The sequence below is a fragment of the Coffea arabica genome, chromosome 1e (assembly GCF_036785885.1).
Source record: "Coffea arabica cultivar ET-39 chromosome 1e, Coffea Arabica ET-39 HiFi, whole genome shotgun sequence".
Taxonomy (NCBI): domain Eukaryota; kingdom Viridiplantae; phylum Streptophyta; class Magnoliopsida; order Gentianales; family Rubiaceae; genus Coffea; species Coffea arabica.
The window spans coordinates 56,843,131-56,864,152 of record NC_092311.1 but is presented as its reverse complement, the minus strand read 5'-3'; the positions used below and the strand labels follow the sequence as shown (position 1 = coordinate 56,864,152).

The 21,022-nt window shown below is 38.1% G+C and overlaps 3 protein-coding genes across 6 annotated transcripts; all 3 read left to right on the top strand.

The window, feature by feature from the left end:
• The first annotated feature begins 52 nt into the window (after nucleotides 1-52).
• On the top strand, nucleotides 53-2,780 carry LOC113734586 (sorbitol dehydrogenase-like). The gene is made up of 5 exons (XM_027261191.2): nucleotides 53-527; nucleotides 704-771; nucleotides 1,274-1,510; nucleotides 1,818-2,296; nucleotides 2,389-2,780. Exons 1-5 carry the CDS (start codon nucleotides 410-412, stop codon nucleotides 2,579-2,581), a joined length of 1,095 nt encoding a protein of 364 aa, XP_027116992.1. The 5' UTR covers nucleotides 53-409; the 3' UTR covers nucleotides 2,582-2,780.
• Nucleotides 2,781-4,651: 1,871 nt separating this feature from the next.
• LOC113734574 (transcription termination factor MTERF8, chloroplastic-like) lies at nucleotides 4,652-5,767 on the top strand. Its single transcript, XM_027261178.2, has one exon. The coding sequence runs from the start codon at nucleotides 4,652-4,654 to the stop codon at nucleotides 5,765-5,767; it is 1,116 nt and encodes a 371-aa protein (XP_027116979.2).
• Nucleotides 5,768-7,019: 1,252 nt separating this feature from the next.
• Nucleotides 7,020-13,561, top strand: LOC113734596 (peroxisomal ATPase PEX6-like). 4 transcript variants are annotated; one of them, XM_027261207.2, is made up of 16 exons: nucleotides 7,027-7,537; nucleotides 7,839-8,474; nucleotides 8,551-8,794; nucleotides 8,993-9,134; nucleotides 9,315-9,495; nucleotides 10,262-10,447; nucleotides 10,640-10,903; nucleotides 11,136-11,207; nucleotides 11,611-11,697; nucleotides 11,775-11,897; nucleotides 11,989-12,099; nucleotides 12,186-12,224; nucleotides 12,344-12,465; nucleotides 12,558-12,702; nucleotides 12,895-12,975; nucleotides 13,256-13,561. In XM_027261207.2, exons 1-16 carry the CDS (start codon nucleotides 7,232-7,234, stop codon nucleotides 13,343-13,345), a joined length of 2,829 nt encoding a protein of 942 aa, XP_027117008.1. In that variant the 5' UTR covers nucleotides 7,027-7,231; the 3' UTR covers nucleotides 13,346-13,561. The 4 variants fall into 4 exon arrangements, with proteins under 4 accessions (XP_071923502.1, XP_027117008.1, XP_027117002.1 ...); XM_027261201.2 differs by having other exon boundaries at nucleotides 10,631-10,903; XM_027261215.2 differs by having other exon boundaries at nucleotides 7,399-7,537; nucleotides 7,806-8,474; nucleotides 10,631-10,903.
• Nucleotides 13,562-21,022: the final 7,461 nt, after the last annotated feature.

Below are 21,022 nucleotides of genomic sequence, written 5' to 3'. Positions count from 1 at the left end.
TCGTAATTATAAGGGATTAAAAGAAAGAATTCATGAAATAGACTCCCACTCCCACATCAGACATCACATACGGTATTAAAAGTTAAAAGGATATCTGCAAAGTTGATTTGGTGACAGAGAAAGAACAATATTTAATTGATTCAAAAGAAGTAGCCGGATTTCCTCCGGATAATATAATCCATATCCTATTGCCTTTTTCCTCAATCCCTCTTTTCCTCCGGGGCCCAAAATTCGTCTGTACTCGGTGCCATTCGGCCATCTTGTACTAGTAGCGGCACTGTTTAACGCACCGGACGTCTGCATCACAGATACCCTTCGATTGATACACCAGCGATCCAGATAAACTCTGCTCGCTCCCCTGTATTCATTCGGCTTTGGAAGACCAGAGGAGAGGAGAGAGCAGAAGGAAATGGGCAAGGGTGGTATGAGTGCTCCAGAGAACCAAGATGGTGGGGAAGAGAATATGGCAGCTTGGCTTGTGGGTCTTAACACCCTCAGGATTCAGCCTTTCAAGCTCCCTCCTCTTGGTATTATCAAATCCAATCCAATCCCTATTATTCATTTTACTTCCGCTTTATCTACTACTTATTTTTTCATTTCAAGATTCTTTACTCCTGAATACATCACCTCAGCTCCATTCTGCTATTGTTGAAACTCTCTGTTATCTGTCGGATCCTCTATTAATTATGTCTGATTTTCCAAGGACCCCATGATGTTAGAGTCCGGATGAAAGCTGTTGGTATCTGTGGAAGCGATGTTCATTTTCTCAAGGTGAAGCTTTCTCGTTAGCTTTCTTCTTGGTGGGTATGAATCAGCACGGTCTTGCCTGCAGACCTTTCTATATGATATAGGATGATGGAGGTCTATATTCTCTAACTGCTTGATCTTGTATGTCATTTCACTGATCAATCAGCCATTCGCCGCTGAAAGACAAAACGAAACCAAGAAATAAGATCAACTGATGGGGCAGTAATTTGCTGCTTTACGGTTCGAAAGAAACAAGACTAAAATGTTCTTGTCATCGTTCATTTTGGAAAAATCTTTCCTGCACTGAAAGAAAGCGTATACACAATCAGCGTTGAGTTGAATTGAATGAATGATAACTATGTAACATTTGAATTTTAAAATTCAACTTTTTTGCACGTGTGTCGTGGGCTCAACGGTGAGAACTAATACACTATCAATAATATATATACAATTCTTTACTCTATTGTTTGTTCTTACTTTTAGGAACTCTTTTGTTATCAGCGTGTGACTCGTGTAGAATTATCAGACTTTGCAGCTAGCTCATTTTGTTGTTAAAGAGCCGATGGTTATTGGGCACGAGTGTGCTGGGGTCATTGAAGAAATTGGCGGTGAAGTTAAGACTCTTGTGCCTGGTGATCGCGTGGCTCTGGAGCCTGGAATCAGTTGTTGGCGATGTGATCATTGCAGAGGAGGCCGATATAATATGTGCCCAGAGATGAAGTTTTTCGCTACTCCGCCTGTTCATGGTTCTCTTGCGAATCAGGTTTGTATTTGTTCGATCTTGCTTCTTAACTTTGGACATCATTTGTTGGTGTTTGATTTAGGGGCATGTACAATCACAATTTAGCTTGTGCATTGAATTTGTGGAATTGGTGCTGGTTTTGACTGAGATCATGGGAGGGGGACAAAAAATAAATTTTCAGGAACAAGGCCTCTTCTTAGCTCGTCTGACTGCCATTTTGATAAACGCTGGTGATGCCTTTGGATGTATTAATTTGACAAGACTCATTCTTGGTTGTCTGCTGCAGCCGTAAAAGGCGACATTGAAAGTTTGTTTTCTGCTGCAACAGGTCGTGCATCCCGCAAATTTGTGCTTCAAATTACCTGATAACGTGAGCCTGGAGGAAGGAGCCATGTGCGAGCCCTTGAGCGTTGGCGTTTATGCTTGCCGCCGCGCCGGAGTTGGTCCCGGGACGCGTGTGTTGGTGATGGGAGCTGGTCCCATAGGGCTTGTTGCAATGCTTGCCGCCCGTGCTTTTGGGGCCCCGAGGGTTGTGATAGTGGATGTCGATGACTACCGTTTGTCGGTTGCCAAACAGCTTGGTGCGGATGAAACTGTCAAAGTTTCTAACAACATGCAGGATGTGCCGGAGGAAGTGGAACAGATTCGGAAGGCTATGGGGGCTGAGATTGATGTGAGTCTTGATTGTGCTGGGTTCAATAAAACCATGTCTACAGCCCTTGGTGCCACCCGTGCAGGCGGCAGAGTCGGTCTCGTTGGTTTGGGTCACAAGGAGATGACTCTTCCTCTCGCCCCTGCTGCTGCGAGGTAAACTTGCTTCTATAGTCTTCGAGATGACTCTTTCATTCATTTATTATTTACTTACTAGACTGTTAATTAACCAAAATTTTGGTTCCCAGGGAGGTCGACATTATAGGAATATTTCGGTACACGAACACGTGGCCCTTGTGTCTTGAGTTTATAAGCAGCGGCAAGATTGACGTGAAGCCCTTGATAACCCACAGGTTTGGCTTCTCCGAGCAAGAGGTCAAAGAAGCCTTTGAAACCAGCGCTCATGGTGGCACTGCCATTAAGGTTATGTTTAACCTCTGATGGAGAGAGGTGATGAAGTGGTACCGCCTGCTCCTGCTGCTTGTAATGTAAATACAGAAAATGCAAACGAAGATGTTGTAGGCATAAATAAATGTGGAAAAAGCAGTAGTAGTATTTTGTAGTATTAGTATGTATTGGTGTTGCATGAACGAATGAAACTTCTTGTTGATGTGTTAAAATGGGTGTCCCTTTGGAAGAACTGAATCTTTCAATTTGTCATTTACATTTTGTACCTTTTCTTTTAATTTTAGGGTGGTGGTGGGAGAGGTAGCAGGCCTTTGAGGGTGGTAGTGGGTGGGAAGGGAAATGGTGGCGGCGGCGGCGGCGGCGGCGGCGGCCGGTAGGTAGGTAGAGAAAGAAAGAGATGATGATGTAATTTTACGCATTTAGCAAGGTAGCCAAGGACCGAATGTCTTGGAAAGGAAAGGTAATGAAAACAATGAGGATAGGTGGGACTCAATTTGTGGCCCAATATCCAAACTTCATGACCCAGCCCAAAGACGTCATCCAGGAGGAGCCTGAGACCGAAAGTGCAACAAGGCAGCCGGCCAATCGTGGCTGCTGAAAGACTTGAGAGATGCGGAACGAAAGTTGAAACAAAAACAATTGGGGCTTGTTTGGAAGCCAAGTTTTTGGCCTAGTTTTTTAACTACTAGTTTTTTAACAACTTTTGCTACAGGAACCCCAAAAAACTTATCAAAGTTTTTTACCTACACACTTCAATAATACACAAAAACTTTCCCTTCAACTTTTCTTCTTCTTTTTCCTCCCCTACCCAACCGGCCACCACCTCCACCACCGTTTCCGGAGCCGGTAACTATTCTGGCCAACTTTTGCCGGCCTTCCTCTTTTTTTTTTTTTTCTCTCTCCCTTCCCTCCTTTTTTTCAAAATCTCTTTTTTCTTTCTCCCTCCCCCTCCCCTCTTTCCCTCTGCCTTTCCCCGCCACCTTTCCCCTTTGTCCGCAGTCATCTCTTCCCCTCATCACCAGCGTACGCCGCCACCTCGCCGCACGTCTCTCTCCTCTCGCGCGTTTCTCGGTCTCTACGGCCGGACACCACTGCCCACGGCCGCGCGACTCCAGCGACACCACAACCCTTCTCTCTCCCTTACAACGCCGACGAAGCCACCACCACCTCGCGCGACTCCAGCCCAACTGCCGCCCCTCTGCCTCCCGCCACGCCCCCTGGCTCTACCATGCGCAGCCGTTCCTCCTTGGCCGCGACCCAAAGTCCTCGTGCGTTCTCTCTCCTCTTCGCAACTCCCACCTTGCCGCCGTTCCTCTCAGCTCCCTCCACCACAGCGCACGGGTGGGGGAGGGGGGTTGCGGGCAGAGGGAGAGGGAGGGGGAGTTTTTGCAGGGGTGGCGGGGCTGAGGGAGAAGGCTGGGGGAGGGGGTGGCGGGGCAGAGGGGGAAGGGGGGAGGGAGGTGGCGGGGCAGAGGAGGAGAAGGGGAAAGGGAAGAGGGAGGTGGCGGAGGTAACGGGGAAGGGGGAAGGAAGAAGAAGAAGAAAGAAAAGAAAAAGGAAAAAAAGAAAAAGAAAAAGAAAAAGAAAAAGAAAGAGAAAAGGAAAGAAAAAAAGAAATGGAAAAAAATTTCACCTTACAAAAACTTCTACAAAATTTTTCTACTTACAAAAACTTCTACAAAATTTTTTCAAAAACTTCTACAGTGCACTACAGTAAAGTTTTAGACAAACTCCCAAAAAACTCAGGTTCCAAACAGGCCCCAAGTCTACTAGATACACAACAACAAGAGCTAGCACTTAGCAGTGGATCGAAGGTCAATTTCCACGGGGGCATGGCCCATCCTTCGAGGTCTAGCTGGCATTCCACCCCAAGCCCTGGTGCCTCAGTCCACTGCTACCGTCGTCTTTCCACAACGTCCATTTTCGATTTTCACTCTCTTGCGGATGCCATGTCGGTCATAGCGCTCCTCTGATAATTGAGAGATCTGCCCGCCGTCACGTCTGTCAGAGGCTCGAAAGCCTAGCTCAGCTGCTCGGCCGACGTCGTTTGAGTAGTCTGTTTCGGCTCAGTCACCAGCGACAACTAGGAATTTTACAGTTAGTATGTCGATATCTTTCCTGTGCCCTAGGCCTGCTACAACTGGGGGGCTTCGCAACACATTCCCCACGCGCCTTCATGTGAGAACTTTTGCCTCTGTTGCATCCCAGCCAGAAACTGAAATTGGTGGCGTTAAGCAAATCCAGCAGAAGAAGAAGTTAGAAAAGGCAGTGCTGGTGGATTCCCTCCTCAGAAGTTACGGCTTCAGTGACGCCCAAATCTCCAAACTTCAAACCTTGCGTCCCCGGGCGCTAACTCTCAATCCTCAGGAAATCCTCTTGCCGAAATTCGAGTTCCTGCGTTCCATAGGCGTCTCCGCTGCTGATCTTCCCAAGATTATCTCTCTTAACCCTGCCATACTCGAAACCAGCCTCCAGCGAAGGCTCGTTCCTGGCTACAATTTCTTCAAGAGCTTGAACTTGACGGACCAGCACATTGTTACAATGATGAAGAACTACTGGCAAATTTTCCACGGTGACGAACGGAAAGTACTCGGACCTAAAATAGAGGTGCTCAAGGGTCTCGGGGTGCCTCACCCCGCTATCTCGCTCTTGTTGGTCCACTATCCCAGCGTGGTCCATCTCAGCTTCAACACCTTCCGAAGATGTGTGGACGAAGCAATCCAGATGGGGTTCGATCCATCCGTCGGCCACTTCGTTCAAGCAGTCAAAGCGCTCTCGCGGTTTGCTAAAAAGCAAGACATTGAGCATGTGATGGATGTTTACCGGAGGTGGGGTGTTTCCGACGATGAGATTTTGTTAGTCTTCCGGTCACAACCGCTGTGTATGGACTGCTCCGAGCAGAAAATCATGAGGACCATGGATTTCCTCGTCAACCAGATGAAATGGCAGCCCGCCGCTGTTGTCCGGTGGCCCACCGTCCTCCGGTACAGCTTGGAGAAGCGGATCATGCCCAGGTGTCGAGTCATTAAAGCTCTGATCGCCAACAGTTTGGTTGAGGAGAATATTAGCTTTGGTTCTTTCATAAGCATTTCTGAGCAGCTTTTCTTGGATCGGTACGTGGACAATTGGTTGAAAGTTTTACCCAGATTAATGGGTATTTATCGAGGAGAGGAATCAGGAATCCCTCATCAATTTGACCTCAAACGACTCGGGGATTGAATCTCATCACATCATTTTTCTTTTCTTTTCTTTTTTCTTTTTTCTTTTTGGTCCTATGAAGGGCCCTTTGCAAAGTCCACTAGGCCCCCGGGGGGAACCGGCGCAATACACCCATTAGTGTACACTAGCTAGTACTGTGGCTTCTTCGCCAATGAAGAACAGACGAACATTGAGGCAAACGGTGTCGTGTATATTCTGTTCTAGCGTGCAACCCCATATTTTCTTTTACAGAGTACTGCTCCCTCCGTTCCATAGTTCCGTTTTCCTTTTCCGACTCGTTTTTCTTTTTTGTCCGTTCCAAATTATAGTTCACTCTTCAATTGAAAAATATAATTATTTTTTAATTTTTCTAAAATATTTTTATTCAATTTAGGTTATTATTAGTATAAATTATCTTATTTAATATAGATTGTTAGCCAATTCCAATTAATACATTTAGATTTTTCAAAATATATTGATATATGAAAAACCAGTTTTGTTATTTTGTCAAGCCAAAATGTGAAACAATGTAAAATAAGGATTAATTCTTTTTTGATCATCAATTCAAATTTTCATGAATAATTAATATAAAGTTGTATTCTATTTAATGTAAGGGTATTTTAGAAAAATAGTAATCTAAATTTATTATTCCAACAAAATTAACTATTTTTTTTAAAAATGTGTGAAAAAAAGGTTAAAACTATCAAAATTGAACGAAGAGAGTATTTTCTTGCAGAATGATGGATCTATGCCGCTAGTATTTATGAACATTTTTTCGGTCTAAAATAAATAACATGCATGTACTATTGTATAACATGCAAAATACAACAATTATTAATGGGTGTAAGAAGCTGAAAATGGTGTGTGAATTTACACATCTCTTTCATTGCCATTGGTCCTTAAAATTCTTTTGGATTAGTCTAGTAGCCATCCCACAGGCTACACCAACCATCTCAACTTGATGAGGAACAGAAATCTACATTCAAGACATCATCATGCAATAAAATTGGTTAGTTTGGTTAGTAGAAAGGAAGAATAACCTTCCTAAAGGATCTTTTTTTTTTTTTTTTCCCGGGTAACTTTTGTGCCGGATGACAATAACTTTTTTTTTAAAAAAAATTTTTGGTTTAACAATAAAGATAAAGAAAATTATAGTACTACTAATAATAGTAGCATGAATTTACAATAATTAAAAATTCAATCCGCGACATTTAGATTGAAAAATGCAATATAATTTTTTAGTAAAAAACTGCAATCCAAACCCCGCCGGATTAAAGATTATATTAAAAAAAAAAAAATACTCACCCCTCCAAAGCCCAACAGTGGTGGTTACGGCTTCTTGGCTTGCTCAATTGCACTGCACTAGTGTTATCGTCTTCCTCTCAAGGCAAGCGTCGGGAGAGTAAAAACTGGGTGACTAGCAATATTAGTGATAGTATTTATTATTACTAGTCGGCTATAGGGATTCGAGTAGTCCGGGGGACCATGACGACGGTGGAGAGGAGGAGGAAACCTTTGGTACTTTCTTCCACCAGAGCTCTCGTCGACTCCGTACTCAGCTGTTCCAGAATCCAAGAAAGGGATGATGTTAATGATGATGGTAAAATTGGAACTCAAGACCCCCAGGACTCGCAGCCCAATCTGCAGCTAAAGGCAGGAATTCTACGAATATCTGACAATCCCACGGACAATTCGCAAGCTACAACTAAATTAGCCTCGCTCGATCGCTCTGCCTTGCTTGGCCTTTCAACGTCCACGCTCAAAAAATTATCCATCACTTCTGGCTCGCTGGTAGTATTTCACAACAACAACAGCTTTTTTTTTTTTTTAGTATATTTCTTGTTATCGGATTTTATTTTGCTACTACTGTAAATTTCATTTGCACTAATTTATGCATCCATAGTACTAAATTTTACTATTCTCGTTTCTTGTTAGTTCTTTGCAAATCTTCGACTACTTTTCATACTATTTATTCTCGAGTGAAGATTAATATCTTGTCCCTCCCCCCGAAAAAAAAAAAGACATTCTTTATATACTTCTGTATACTCTTCAATTACAGGAATAGAAGTATCCCCCTTTCGCTGATGTGCAGGTGCGTGTACAGAATGCTGATAACAACTTTCACAGGATTGCTCAGATTGTGGCTTTAGATGCTCCTTTCCTTGACGAGAACTTACCCGACAATCAAGTGCTCAAATCTCACTCTCCTCAAACAATGCTGCTCTTTCCATCATGCGATTATCCTCAAAATCGTTGTATACAATTAGATCCAGATGTTGCCTATTTGTCGCCAATTCTGTTATTTAACCTTTATTTACACGTCTCGTGCTTGAAATCTATTGTTCACCAAGGAAAAGAAGCTATATCATCTCTGTTTGAATGCCAACTGGATGGTGAAGGGAATTGTAAAGCCAATAATACCTCTGCTATTAGCCTGGCAATCAAACCTTCTACACATTCTCCACAGTATGCCTCACACCTAAGAGCTGCTTTTGTGAGAATACCAGAGTGTAATACCCTTGAATCTCTTAAAAGAAGTCGATATGTGGAAGATGAATGTCGCCAAGAATTGATTGATGTGGAGTTAAACAACTACTTTACTGTGGATAGATTTCTTTCCACGGGTGACCTCTTCAGCATCTCAATTAATTGGAATTGCAGATCAGCACTGTGCATTTGTTGCAGCCGACAGAAGAAAAAGGGAACTAACGACATGATATACTTCAAGGTTCACATTTTATTTTCCTTCTTTTGCATGGTTGTTTAGTCTTTCAGTACACCGTACCTATGCTTTTCGGGCGCAGGTTGTGGCTATGGAACCATCAGAGGCGCCTGTTCTTAGGGTGAACAGGACTCAAACTGCCCTTGTGCTTGGAGGAAATGTTGCTTCTGCAGTTCTCCCAGCTATGTTGATTCGTGGACTAAACGTTTCTATTCCTGTACAGCAAAATGTAGTGAAGATGTTGGCCTCAATACTTTCACCACCTTTGTGCCCTTCAGCACTTTCATCAAAATTTAGAGTAGCAGTGTTGCTGCATGGTTTACGTGGTTTGTTGTTATCTTTTAAACTTGTACATGCATTTTGAATATCTGAAACTCTGGGAAGTAATTCCTTTTTTCTATTTTATCCCTGGATTTTATGGGCCTCTTTGGATATGAAGGACTTATGTGAAACAAAGTTTTTTTTAGTAGGAACTAGGAGGCCCTTATTTCTTCTTTCAACTGCTGATCATAATATTCCTGCAGGTTGTGGTAAAAGGACCATAGTCAAATACGTTGCTCATCAATTGGGCTTGCATGTGGTAGAGTATAGTTGTCATAATTTAGTGGCATCTTCTGAAAGAAAGACATCTGCTGCTCTGGCTCAAGCCTTCAGTACGGGTAACAGGTACTTTGGTGGTCAGGATTTTGTAAGTTTGTATATAAAGAGGGCCACAAGACCCCCAGTAATTCCTGGAAAGCGTGTTTGGCCTAGTCAAGGGTTGTGTTAATTCTTTGGGGTGTATTATCTGGCTCATCAGTATGATTTGACAGTTTTGCTTCTTCATGCTTGGAAATATTCTCACAGATACTCGCCTATCGTTGTTCTACTTCGACACTTTGATATTTTCCAAGATCTGGCTCATGAGGCATCACCGCATGAGCAACTTGGTGTCAACTCAGAAATTGCAGCTGTAATTAAAAAATTTACTGAACCAGTTATTGAGGATGAAGATGATCAGTCTGGAGGGAGATTAGATTGTCATAGTGTAAGATGGTGTATTTTTGTCTGTTACTGTTATTTATGTTTTTTTCTATTAAACTCAAAAAACTCTTGCCTTTAAAATGTAGTTGGTCGATTATGGGCAGTGAACCAGTAAAACTTAGTTATCTCCTTCTCCTACCAATAAATTGCTGCCCTTGTTCCCTTGATATGCTGTTCACAAACTGCCTTACACCCCAAACAGGCCATTTGAGGAGCCTTTATGCATATGGCTGGGAGAAAGCACCGTATATTTTGATTATGGACACAAAAGGATTTTCCTATACGAAATGATGTCACCTGGGAGGTGGTAACTATACAAAGAATGGTCTTCTTTGTGGCATCCTTATCCTTAAACCTTGCTTCTGGTGGCTCTTTTATGTCAAGAAACTTGGGCATAATGTAGCATCTTATTTATTAAAAGGTGAAAGAGTTCAAATTGATCCACTCTCTTCCTGATGCTCTACATACGGCTCCAAAAATTCTGGAAATCTTGTACATTGCCTAGTTTACTATCAACAACAGTCCGGGTCAGGGGTTCATATGTAACTTAAATAGTACATTTACATTTTCCAGAAGATATGAGAATAAAAAACAAGGAATCTAGACATAAGTAATTCTTAAGTGAGTGAGAACTGTACTCTTACAATGTGCATTTCCGGAATGGTATTGGTCGGGAACCCTATATCGGGAGAGAACCTTTTTTACTTGTGTTGGGATGTAGTGAAATGATAATAATTCTTTTTACTCCCTGGTTGTTCATGCATCTACAGACAGATTCTGAACAGATTTACAGACACCGCTTGTTGTTAGTTGCTACTGCTGACAGGACTGAAGGGCTGCCACCAACTATTAGGCGTTGTTTTAGTCATGAAATCAGTATGGGACCTTTGACAGAGGAACAAAGGATTCAAATGCTCTCTGGTTCCCTTCGACGTGTTGCTGAATTGCTACCAAATGTAAGTGAAAATTGTCCCCCCCCCCCCAACACGCTTTATGACACTGCATCTGTGGAAGTGTTAGGTCTCCACAGATAACGAAAACCAAATGAAAAATGAAAGAAACAAAACTGCGGGGATGTTGGAGCAAGTTGTTGTGTACATTTTGTTTGTCATGACTGTTGATTTGATGGATCAGATCAGATTTTACAGAATTCTTTGGAGGATCTTGTGCAAGAGATAGTCAGACAGACATCAGGTTTTATGCCCAGGGATCTGCAAGCTTTAATTGCTGATGCGGCTGTAAATTTAGTCTCTTCTCACCCACCTGAAAAAGCTCAGAAGAACTCTTTTGAGTCTGAGCAATTTGAGGACTGCAAGTCAACCTCAGCAACGAGGGATATGGGCAAAGAAGACTTGTTGAAAGCACTGGAACAATCCAAGAAAAGAAATGCATCAGCCCTTGGTACACCTAAGGTAATACTAAAGCTATTGACTCTAATAATGCTTTGACTTTGCTTCTGTATGGTACTTGTATTGAATTTTACTAGCAACGTTTTATTGGACAACATATGCAGACTTTGACAGAGTTCTCTTTAAACAGATGTTCTTTTTTAAATACTTGAAAAGATGATATAACAAGAAGCAGGCAAGACTTCTTTTCCCTGTAGAAATATGGTTATATTAATGAGTCTGCATATTTCTTTAGGTTCCTGATGTCAAATGGGAAGATGTTGGTGGGCTTGAGGATGTTAAGAAATCAATTCTGGATACTGTTCAGGTACGGCTCTTTGGCATTTGGCTTCTTCTATTAAGAAGAACATTGAGGAATTTGTTGACATTTTATTAAAAAAAATAAAAAATAAACTCGCTATGTGATGTTCTATGGTGTCGCAGCATTGCATAATTAATAGACAAGACAATTCTTTGTTAACCGAAACAGATATATCTGCATTTGATTTTTTTCTTTCCCCAAGCATATGCATATGTATAAATTCAAACAATTTAACAATGTAGAAAAACTTGGTACTTCAGAATATGAAGATAATTGAAGAGTTTTAGAATTGCTTTGTTAAAACTCTTTTTTCTACTGTTTATTTTATTAATTTAAAAAGTTCAGTTCGTTCATTCTCTAAGCTTAGGAACTATTATATGTCATTGATCTTCTGAATCTCATCTTGCAGCTGCCTCTACTGCATAAGGACTTGTTTTCCTCTGGGTTGCGCAAACGATCAGGAGTTCTTCTTTATGGTCCTCCAGGGACAGGAAAAGTAAGTCCTTGATTTGTCATCTTCCAGATCAACAATCGAGTACCAGAACAATGTCTTTACTTTATTACAATTATCAGACTTTGCTGGCAAAAGCTGTTGCAACAGAATGCTCGTTGAATTTTCTCAGCGTGAAAGGGCCTGAATTAATTAACATGTACATAGGAGAGTCGGAGAAGAATGTCAGAGACATTTTTGAGAAGGTAATGAGTTTTTATTAGATTGTGGGAATCTGAGAGAGGGAAGGTTCTCTTTCTGTTTGGAGACTGTTTAAATTGCTTTTTGCCTTTGCAGGCTAGATCAGCTCGTCCATGTGTTATTTTCTTTGACGAACTTGATTCTCTTGCTCCAGCTAGAGGTGCTTCAGGAGATTCTGGAGGCGTTATGGACCGAGTTGTTTCTCAGGTAAAAAATGTTGAACTGTAAATTTGCCTGTTGTACTGCTTAGTCCAACATGCTTTCTGAATATGCCAAATCTCCACTGTCTTTAGATGCTTGCAGAGATTGATGGCCTAAATGACTCTTCTCAGGTTAGCCATACCATTTACGGTACTGTTGGCTCTTTTTGGGACCTTTTCTCCATCTATCTCAAATTCCTGACGCTCTGTCTTTCTTTTCTTTTTGTTCTTTGTTTTTTCCTCGTAATTAGGAGTTGTTTATCATTGGAGCAAGCAATAGACCAGATCTAATTGACCCAGCACTTCTGAGGCCTGGACGGTTTGATAAGCTCCTTTATGTTGGTGTTAATTCTGAAACATCATACAGGGAGAGGTTATTACTCTCTTTTTTAATACCATGTGCTTGTCATTGTTATTTGTATTGGAGCTTGACTACTGAGATTCTTTTTTACTTTATTTTATCAGGGTACTTAAAGCGCTCACGCGAAAATTCAAGTTGCATGAAGATGTATCACTTCAATCTATAGCCAAAAGATGCCCTCCGAACTTTACTGGTGCTGATATGTATGCCTTGTGTGCTGATGCTTGGTTTCATGCGGCAAAACAAAAGGTTGGTCCAGTAGGCATCTTATAATGATCCTTCAAGTAGCATTATTCCTAAATGATGACCAGAACATTGCATCTACTGAACATCTCCCTTCTCCTCCCACTTTCCACTCCTCAAAGAATTGCAAAGTGCTGTCTCATTCTTCTGATTTATTGCTTAGATAGCATGGTTATTGATGCTATTTGACTACTGTAGGTGTTAGTTGCTGGCGCAGATTCATCTAGCTTGAATGATCGGACAGACTCAGTTGTTGTCCAATATGTTGATTTCATCAAGGTATGAACTCTTGAGATCCATTTTGTAGGTTGTACAAGGAAATTTGAGCCCCCTTCTACACAATCGCTTGAAAAAGAAGAGAGTTAAATGAACTTTAGCTCATGCGGCATAAAGCATCAGTTACAGCTAACTGGAGTCGAGCTTTATCAAGTAGTTTTTGGTTTGCAATTACAGCATCTCTACAATTTCTATGCATTTCAGATAATAATTAATTGTAGGATTCTTTACTATTTTAAGAGATATATTCTTGGAGTCTAAGACGTGGTGTTCAATCTTAAAGGTTTTAGGAGAGCTGTCTCCTTCGCTTTCAATTGCTGAACTCAAGAAGTATGAATTGTTGCGAGATCAGTTTGAAGGAGCATCAAGATGACTGGTTTGCAGAGTGTGCGTGTAGGATTGACGTTGAATGGGACTTGATGGTGATTCGTATGTAGCACGTGTATATCAGTATATGTATCTTGTAGGCCTTCTATGTCTATTAATTTCTTCTGCAGGTGTAGGTATTTATTTAGTCGTTCATGGTTGTAGCAGTATCAACGGAAGATTTTGTTTGGAAAACATGTATTGATCTTCACATTCTGTTTTACGAGAGCAAGTGTATGCTAAGTCTCTATCCTTGTACTGTTATAGGAATTCACGAAAGAAAATACGCATCTCCAAATCAACCTTAAATTTTGGATTCATTGGATGATGACGCACTGAGCATATTCTTCATCTTTACGTGGGGATATTCTCTGCCATCTTGTTTACTCGTAAATGAATGCTACTCCTTGGTTTTAGTTGTGTTCTGTTGCTTTGGTCTTTTTGTGCTGGGCTGGGTGGGAAAAAATATGCAACGATTCTCATTGCAAATGTTGAGTTGTTGCGGGGGCTCGGAGTTATCAAAACCTGAAAGCTCTATTCCCAAGTTCAAGAAACTATTAATACGTTGATCAAACATGTTAAAAATACTTTTGTCTTTCAAAGGCACTTCTTTAACAAAAGTATCGCAACTCCAAATAGGGTTAAAGTTTCTCTCACTCGGTCTCTTCTCTACTTTTCTTCTAATGGATTGGTCTTAGTTGGGATATAAATTTAACAAAGGTAAAATCCTTTTTTGTACACATAGCATAAAAGTATACCTGTTTCGTTGCAAATATTTTGTAGCTTAAAATGAAAATTTGTTCATCAAATTAAGATGTGCGGGATCCAAGAGATGCTTATTTTTATTTATTTATTTATTTTTTTGTCAATATAAGGAGTATCTCAATTTTATCGGACTAATCTCCCTGCACTTGTACATCCCGCTCTCCAAAAATACGCAAGATAGTAAGAGAGATGATTCAAATACGCGACCTCGCAGGATCTAAAAAGGCTATCCCAAAACCACCCGATCCAATCCCACGAGGATCAGGAGATACAGAGAGGGAGTGACAGTTGAATGCAACCGCTAAAACCACCGTGCCCAAAAAAGTCCAGGTGTTACGCTACGCGAGAAGCCACAAAGTGTCAATACTTGGACGTATTTTTAAGGTTTCGTACTTCTGTCTTAGGTAATAGAAATTTGAACGGGGATAACAGAGAGGATATTAATTTTCTAACCTGTCTTCATATACTTAAAGTGTATAAATTATTAAATGCAGAGCTGGCAAGAGCCCGCTGAATCAATGTGGATAAGTATAACTGACTGATTTTTTTATATATTTTTTTTAGCGAAGTATAATTGACTGGTTGACTCCTCAATTTTTCTTTCATACTCTAGACCAAAATACGTTGACCAACACAAACATATGCATCACATAACTCCTACGTCAACCCCAAAAAATTTTAATAATAATACAATTGCTACACTTTTATGGAAAAGAAATCGTCCCATTTCGATTGTAGCTGTTCATGTAGCATTTTTTGAAATATTCTCTTGATATATTTTTAAGTATTTTTATCCCATATCGTACATTATATCATAATAGTAAATTTTTCTATAAAAAATTCAAAATTCTGCAATTCAAATGAGCTACAGAAGCTAAAAACTATTACTAGTGGTATAGATGTCCATAAACCATTGATAATATAGACCAATTAATAGTATTCTAATATAAATTGATCTCTAAATCTATTCCTAGTCTTATCTCTAACTTTTAGATATATCCACCCTAAAAAGTAAACATATGTAGGCTTGTTTAGATACAAATTTTATTTACAAAAAAAAAAAGAAAAATTTTATTTACAACAAATAAAAAAAATTATTTGCATTACAAACGTATTTTCTAACTAGTTTTTTATATTTTCAATCATATTTTTATTTTATATATATCATATCATAAAAAATATTATATGAAAACAAATAAAATTGTGGAATAAATCATGAAAACGGTCAAAAGGTATCGAGCTTAAAGATGGGCACGCAAAAAGAGGCTGTGCTAGCATGGTGTGAATAATCATTCGCTTAATTATTCATTCATGATGTGTTGTAATTGACGTTGAAATCGAGTTTTGCCAATGTAGATAATCGTAGTAGTAGTAGAGACTGTTATAACTTTTGAAGTTTCTTGTATTTAAAGTTGTCCACTGAATTCTTCAAAAAAAAAAAAATTGTCAATAGGAAAAAATAGAGGTGATTAACTACATAATTTACATGCAACATTTTGCTTTTTATTTTAAAGAAAAGATAAATTTAACACCGATGAAAAATATATATCACGTCGACTGATTGACTTAACATGCAAATAGTCCGACAAGAAAGTAATTGTTCCCACACGCTATTTTGAGCATTTTATCATTAGCATCATCCCTCCATCTACTCTACTAATGGTAAAGACTTGAGAGTTGGGGGAAGGGTTTTTTTTCAGTCATACGGCATTTTTTTTCATATATATCTGTAAATAGAATGTTTACAAAAAGATTTACAACTGTTGGGTTTGCCCTACTAGAAGCTCGTGACTTTGTTTTCAACCACATGGAAACCTAGCTTCCCACTTCACCTCTTGAACAAGTTTAACCTAGCTTCCCACATAACAAGATTTAACGTCACTGTTTTCCCTCTTGACAAAATAGAAGGAGCAATTCCAAAAAAGAGTTAGCTAATTTCGAAATGTCGCTGACTACCACGGCCAAAAGAGACTCATCTACTTCTGCCTTGTTAATCCCATCTATTACTACCTTGCAATACGAGCATATTACAATTACTGCCTTTTTTTCCTGGATTGCATATAACATGGCTGTTCTAATTGCCTATGCTTTCAAGATGTTAGGTTTAGCACCATGATCTAATGTTATAGCCCAAGTTGTTATCAGTTCACCTTGGTAGTTCCTGGCTATAATACCTAATCCTCCCTTATTTTCCGATATGTTCAGAGCTGCATCAGTATGAAGTAACATTACTGCTTGGTTATTTCCTTTCTGCTGGAAACTTCTTCTGTTTGGTGGCTCTATCGTCTGCAATCTTTTTTCGCCATTTTCCCCTGCATTATTGAATTGGCTGGGAGGGGGAGGAATGGGTTAGTTGGTTTGGTAGGAGCGAGTGTAAGTAAAAAATTCTAAATTCGAAACTTTCATTTATACTTAGAAAACTTGAGAGAATATAAATCTCATTACCAATCGTATAATTCAGGTTACACATTATAAATGGGAAAGAATAGTATCAATTTTGGTCCTAAATATTTGAAGCATAAGTACTTTTAGTCCCAAAAATGTAGATAGAAGCAAATGTAGTTTCAAATGTATTAGACCCAACTTGGATTATAGTTTTTTGGGAAATTTTTTTACATTTTTCATGAACATTGCTTGTATATACTTTTTAATCACTTTTTTTTAACCTTACATCACACTCTAAAAATGTGTTACAGTAATTTTTTCTCAAAAACTCTTGAAAATTGCATTCCAAACATGAGTTTTGGTATGATTGGATGCCAAGTTTTTTGTCTTGTTTTTAATAGACAAGTCTCTTTATAAATATTTATAAGAGGGAAAAAACACTCCAAAATTTTTTAATATACATAGCCCAACGTTATCCAAAAACACACATATTTTTTATTTCTTTTCCCTTTCTTCTTCCTCTTCTTCCTCCCTAGGCACCCTCCCTCCTTTTTATCTCCATCCTTCATACTCTCTCACTAGCGTGAATACATGTGTTACGCACGGTGTTGACATTATTGAAAAAATGAAAATAAAAGGGTGAATTAAAAAAGGTTAAAAAATTGTATTAACAGAATTAAAATATAATATCTGGTTAACACTAGTTTGAAATATGATAGAATATGTATATTATTCAAAAATTACCTTTTTTCGAAAGATAGATTCTGAAAAAATAATAGAAATTTATATTAGAAAATGAATGATATATGAATAAAAATGAATGTAATTAAATATTGTTAAATTAAAATACTTACAAATATTATGCATTCGATTTGATAATCTTGCATGAAGGTGCGAACACTCTTCAAACCAATCAACTTTTAGTACGAAAGTCAAAATTGGTGATTTAATTAATTCTGTTGAATTTTGTGGAATGCGTGCTACAAATGAAAATGCACGATCTTTGCATGAATTGATTCGTTGGTTGAACAACTTATCACCATTGTCCTGAGAATTAAGTACGTGTGAAATTCAAAATTAGTATATTTTTTTACATAGTTTATAAACAGCATTATAAAAAATAAACATATATCAAGAAATTCTACATTCCTTTGTAATTTTTTGAGATAAGAAGCATTGCAATCAAATATGAATCGTGCATGTCTGTCCTATAGATTAAAATGCATGTTACCATTGGAATCTTTGATTTGTATGTTAATATTGTATCTGTTTGACAAATAAAATGTTATATACGATACAGAAAAATTTGTTGAAATTAAAGGTACGTGAAATTAATTATCTAACAACAGTGTCGACCACGTCATTATAATGCATACACACTGTTTTTGAAAAACGACCTTCACATAGTTATTCACAATTTTTGCATAACTCATAGAACATATTTTTTATGTTAATGCTTTGAATGTAAGCAAGTATTCGAAAAAATTTGACCTAGTAAGAATGAAAGAAAATATAGGTTATGATTATAAATTTAAAAAATTTGTGCAGTAATTAAATTAAATAGAGTAAGTTTACTGTACGCATGATTGTATATTTGGATATCCATATTTTCTTTGAATTTGCTATCAACAATGCATGTGATGTTGTAAAATTGCTTGCCTCAACCACATTGGAGCACATGTATCATTTTCAAACCTATAATTTTTTGAAATACATGTTGATAAGAGTATGAAACAACATTAAAAATTTGATGTAGTGTTACTGATGGAACTCACCAACTACGCAGGTATCGAGCAAAATCTAAATTGTGATTGATATACAATTTGCTAGCTCCAATTGTACAAAGTGATGATTCTGCATAGTATGGTTATATTCGTTAAAAAAACTATTCAAATTATATAGAGTATAAGTAAAAGCATTTGATTTACCTCTGAAATTTTGTACGCAAATATCACATGCTAGTAAATATTATTTTTTTGTAGCAAACTAATATTATAGAATTTGTAGTATATTCAATAACTTGATATTTAAATCACCACTAAGGCAAAGTTTGTCTAAATAAACTTTATAGTGTCCTAACTCCTTGCAAAAAAAAAAAAAAACTAAATAGTCCTAATTAGCATCGCAAGTTTCGGCAATGTGTCAGTGCTATCTACGCCTAATTTTTTTTGGGGTCAAAATCTAGTCCTAATTGGTTCTGTTGTTTATGATCATGTTGTATGCTTGTGAATTAAAATTGTATTAAATAGCATGTGAATGAGCATTTGTCTTTAATTAAGGAGTAAAAAGGATTTAAAATATATATAACAAACTATAAACGGTTTATGAAGTAGATTATGGAAAAGTTTTAAATTTTAAATTTAACTGGTGATAGGGTTGGTTATAACCCATTATTTTTTATGTATTAAAATAAATACAAAAATCTATAACCTACTACTTGTTACGTTCTTGGGATTTTTTTATGGTTAAATATAGTAAATCTCTTAACTTTACATTTAACTGCACTTTACCCCTTCAATTTTACATTTAGTCGCACATTTGTGATTTTTTTAAAACGTGATTGTAATTTGTAAAACTCATTTGTAGGGGTGATTATAAGGTTAGTGTGGTGACAAATATTTCTTAATTATAAAAAAATAATATTGTATTAAAATAGTATACAAATGAGCATTTGTCTTTAGTTAATGAGTAAAAAGGATTTAAAATATATATAACAAACTATAAACGATTTATGAAGTAGATAGTATGAATGTTTTAAATTTTAAATTTGATTGATAATAGGGTTGGTTATAACCCACTACTTTTTATTTATTAAAATAAATACAAAAATCTAAAAAAAAAATGAGAAGTTTGGAAGTTATTTAGAGGGTCTCTGCTAAAAATCCCTTCTGCAATACATATAGATATAGATATAGATGTCTTGACTTTATTTTAATGCACCTTTATTTACCAAAAAAAAATATAGATATAGATATAGATTTCTTTTTCTCTCCTTCTCCTCATTTCCTTTTTCCTTTGTTCCTCCATCCCTCCATTCTCCTTCACTTTCTCTTCTCTCCATCTACTCCCTCTCGTTCTTCCTTCTGATCACGCGACTAGATATGGTGGCTTAGCTAGTCGTGCTACCAGAAGCACAATTGGTCCCTTCCCCTCCCTTCTGCCCACGCGAGCAAATGTGGTTGCAAAGCTAGTCATGCAACTAGAAGTGTGATTGGTTGCACTAGTCGTGCGACTAGAAAGAAGAGGCAGGGAAAGGAAAAGAGCAAGGAGAGAGGAAGGGATAGAGAAAAAAATGGAAAGAGGAAGTGGTAATGGTGGTAGCCGGTGGCAGGCGTTGGTGGATAGGGAGGAGGAAGAATGGTCGTGGGACGAAGAAGAAAGGAAAAAAAACAAAAAAGAAAGAACAAAGAGAGGGAAAAAAAAGAAACTTTTTCTCCAATCATCAAATACAGTTTTTTTACAACTTCTATATTAACCTGCAACAAAAAAATTTACTGCAAATACCCAAAAAACTCACCTTTCAAATGACCTGCTAATCCATGGGAATGGTAAGGAGACGTCGCGTGTACATTACGCTCATCCGTGCGTCTCTTAGTTTGTGATGGTTTGTTTTCCTCTGGGAGAAAGCTACTGCTGTTAAAAAGTTGGATCGTCAGAGAGAAAAGAGCTTCCGAAAATACAAAATAGGTAAAAGTTATTATAGATGAGTAATAAAAAGATCGATTTCGTATTCTCACCCCCTCCCTCCCCCTAGTCTTTGGTAGGGGTGGACGCGGGTCGGATACCCGTCTCATTCACCATTTGGTTGATTTGACCCGCACCTTGCGGGTCAGCCATTTTCTGACCCTTACCCGCCCCGAATATCAGCTGGTACCCTATAACGGATATCCGCTGAGATAGGGTTGGATCAGCGGGTACCCGTCCCGCCCCGTTTATCATTTAATTTTTTAAAAAAAATGATTTATACCAATTTAATTTTATATTTTACACATTCATCTAGATTTAATAATTTTTTTTTCTAAAAAAAAGGCTTCCCACCAAGAAACAAGCATATGAAGAGAATATAAGATAAAGGGAAAAAAATTAAAAGAATTCAAAATCAATAAAAGTTTGAAATAAATAGCACAATTTTTAATATATATGTTCCACATTAATTAAATTTTTTTCTATAAAATATAAGATCATGGCCTTTACAAATGAATCTTGTAAATAAACTATAGTCTCTCATATTTTGTAATGCAATTTGTTCAATAAAATTACTTATTTAGTTCTAACTTATTATTTTATAGTGTGTGTATAAAAATAAAAATAAAAATAAAAAATATATATATGCGGGGCGGATCGGGTACCCGCAATTTTTTAATTATGTGACCCTAACCCGCCCCGCATCTTAGCGAATACCCGACCCTCTTTTGACCCGATCAAATAATAAAAATCAAATATCCTAATTTTTGGATCGAATCGAATCGGATACGACGGATTTTCGGGTTAGCGGATAATTTTGCCCACCCTTAGTCTTTGGGCCTCTTTGTTG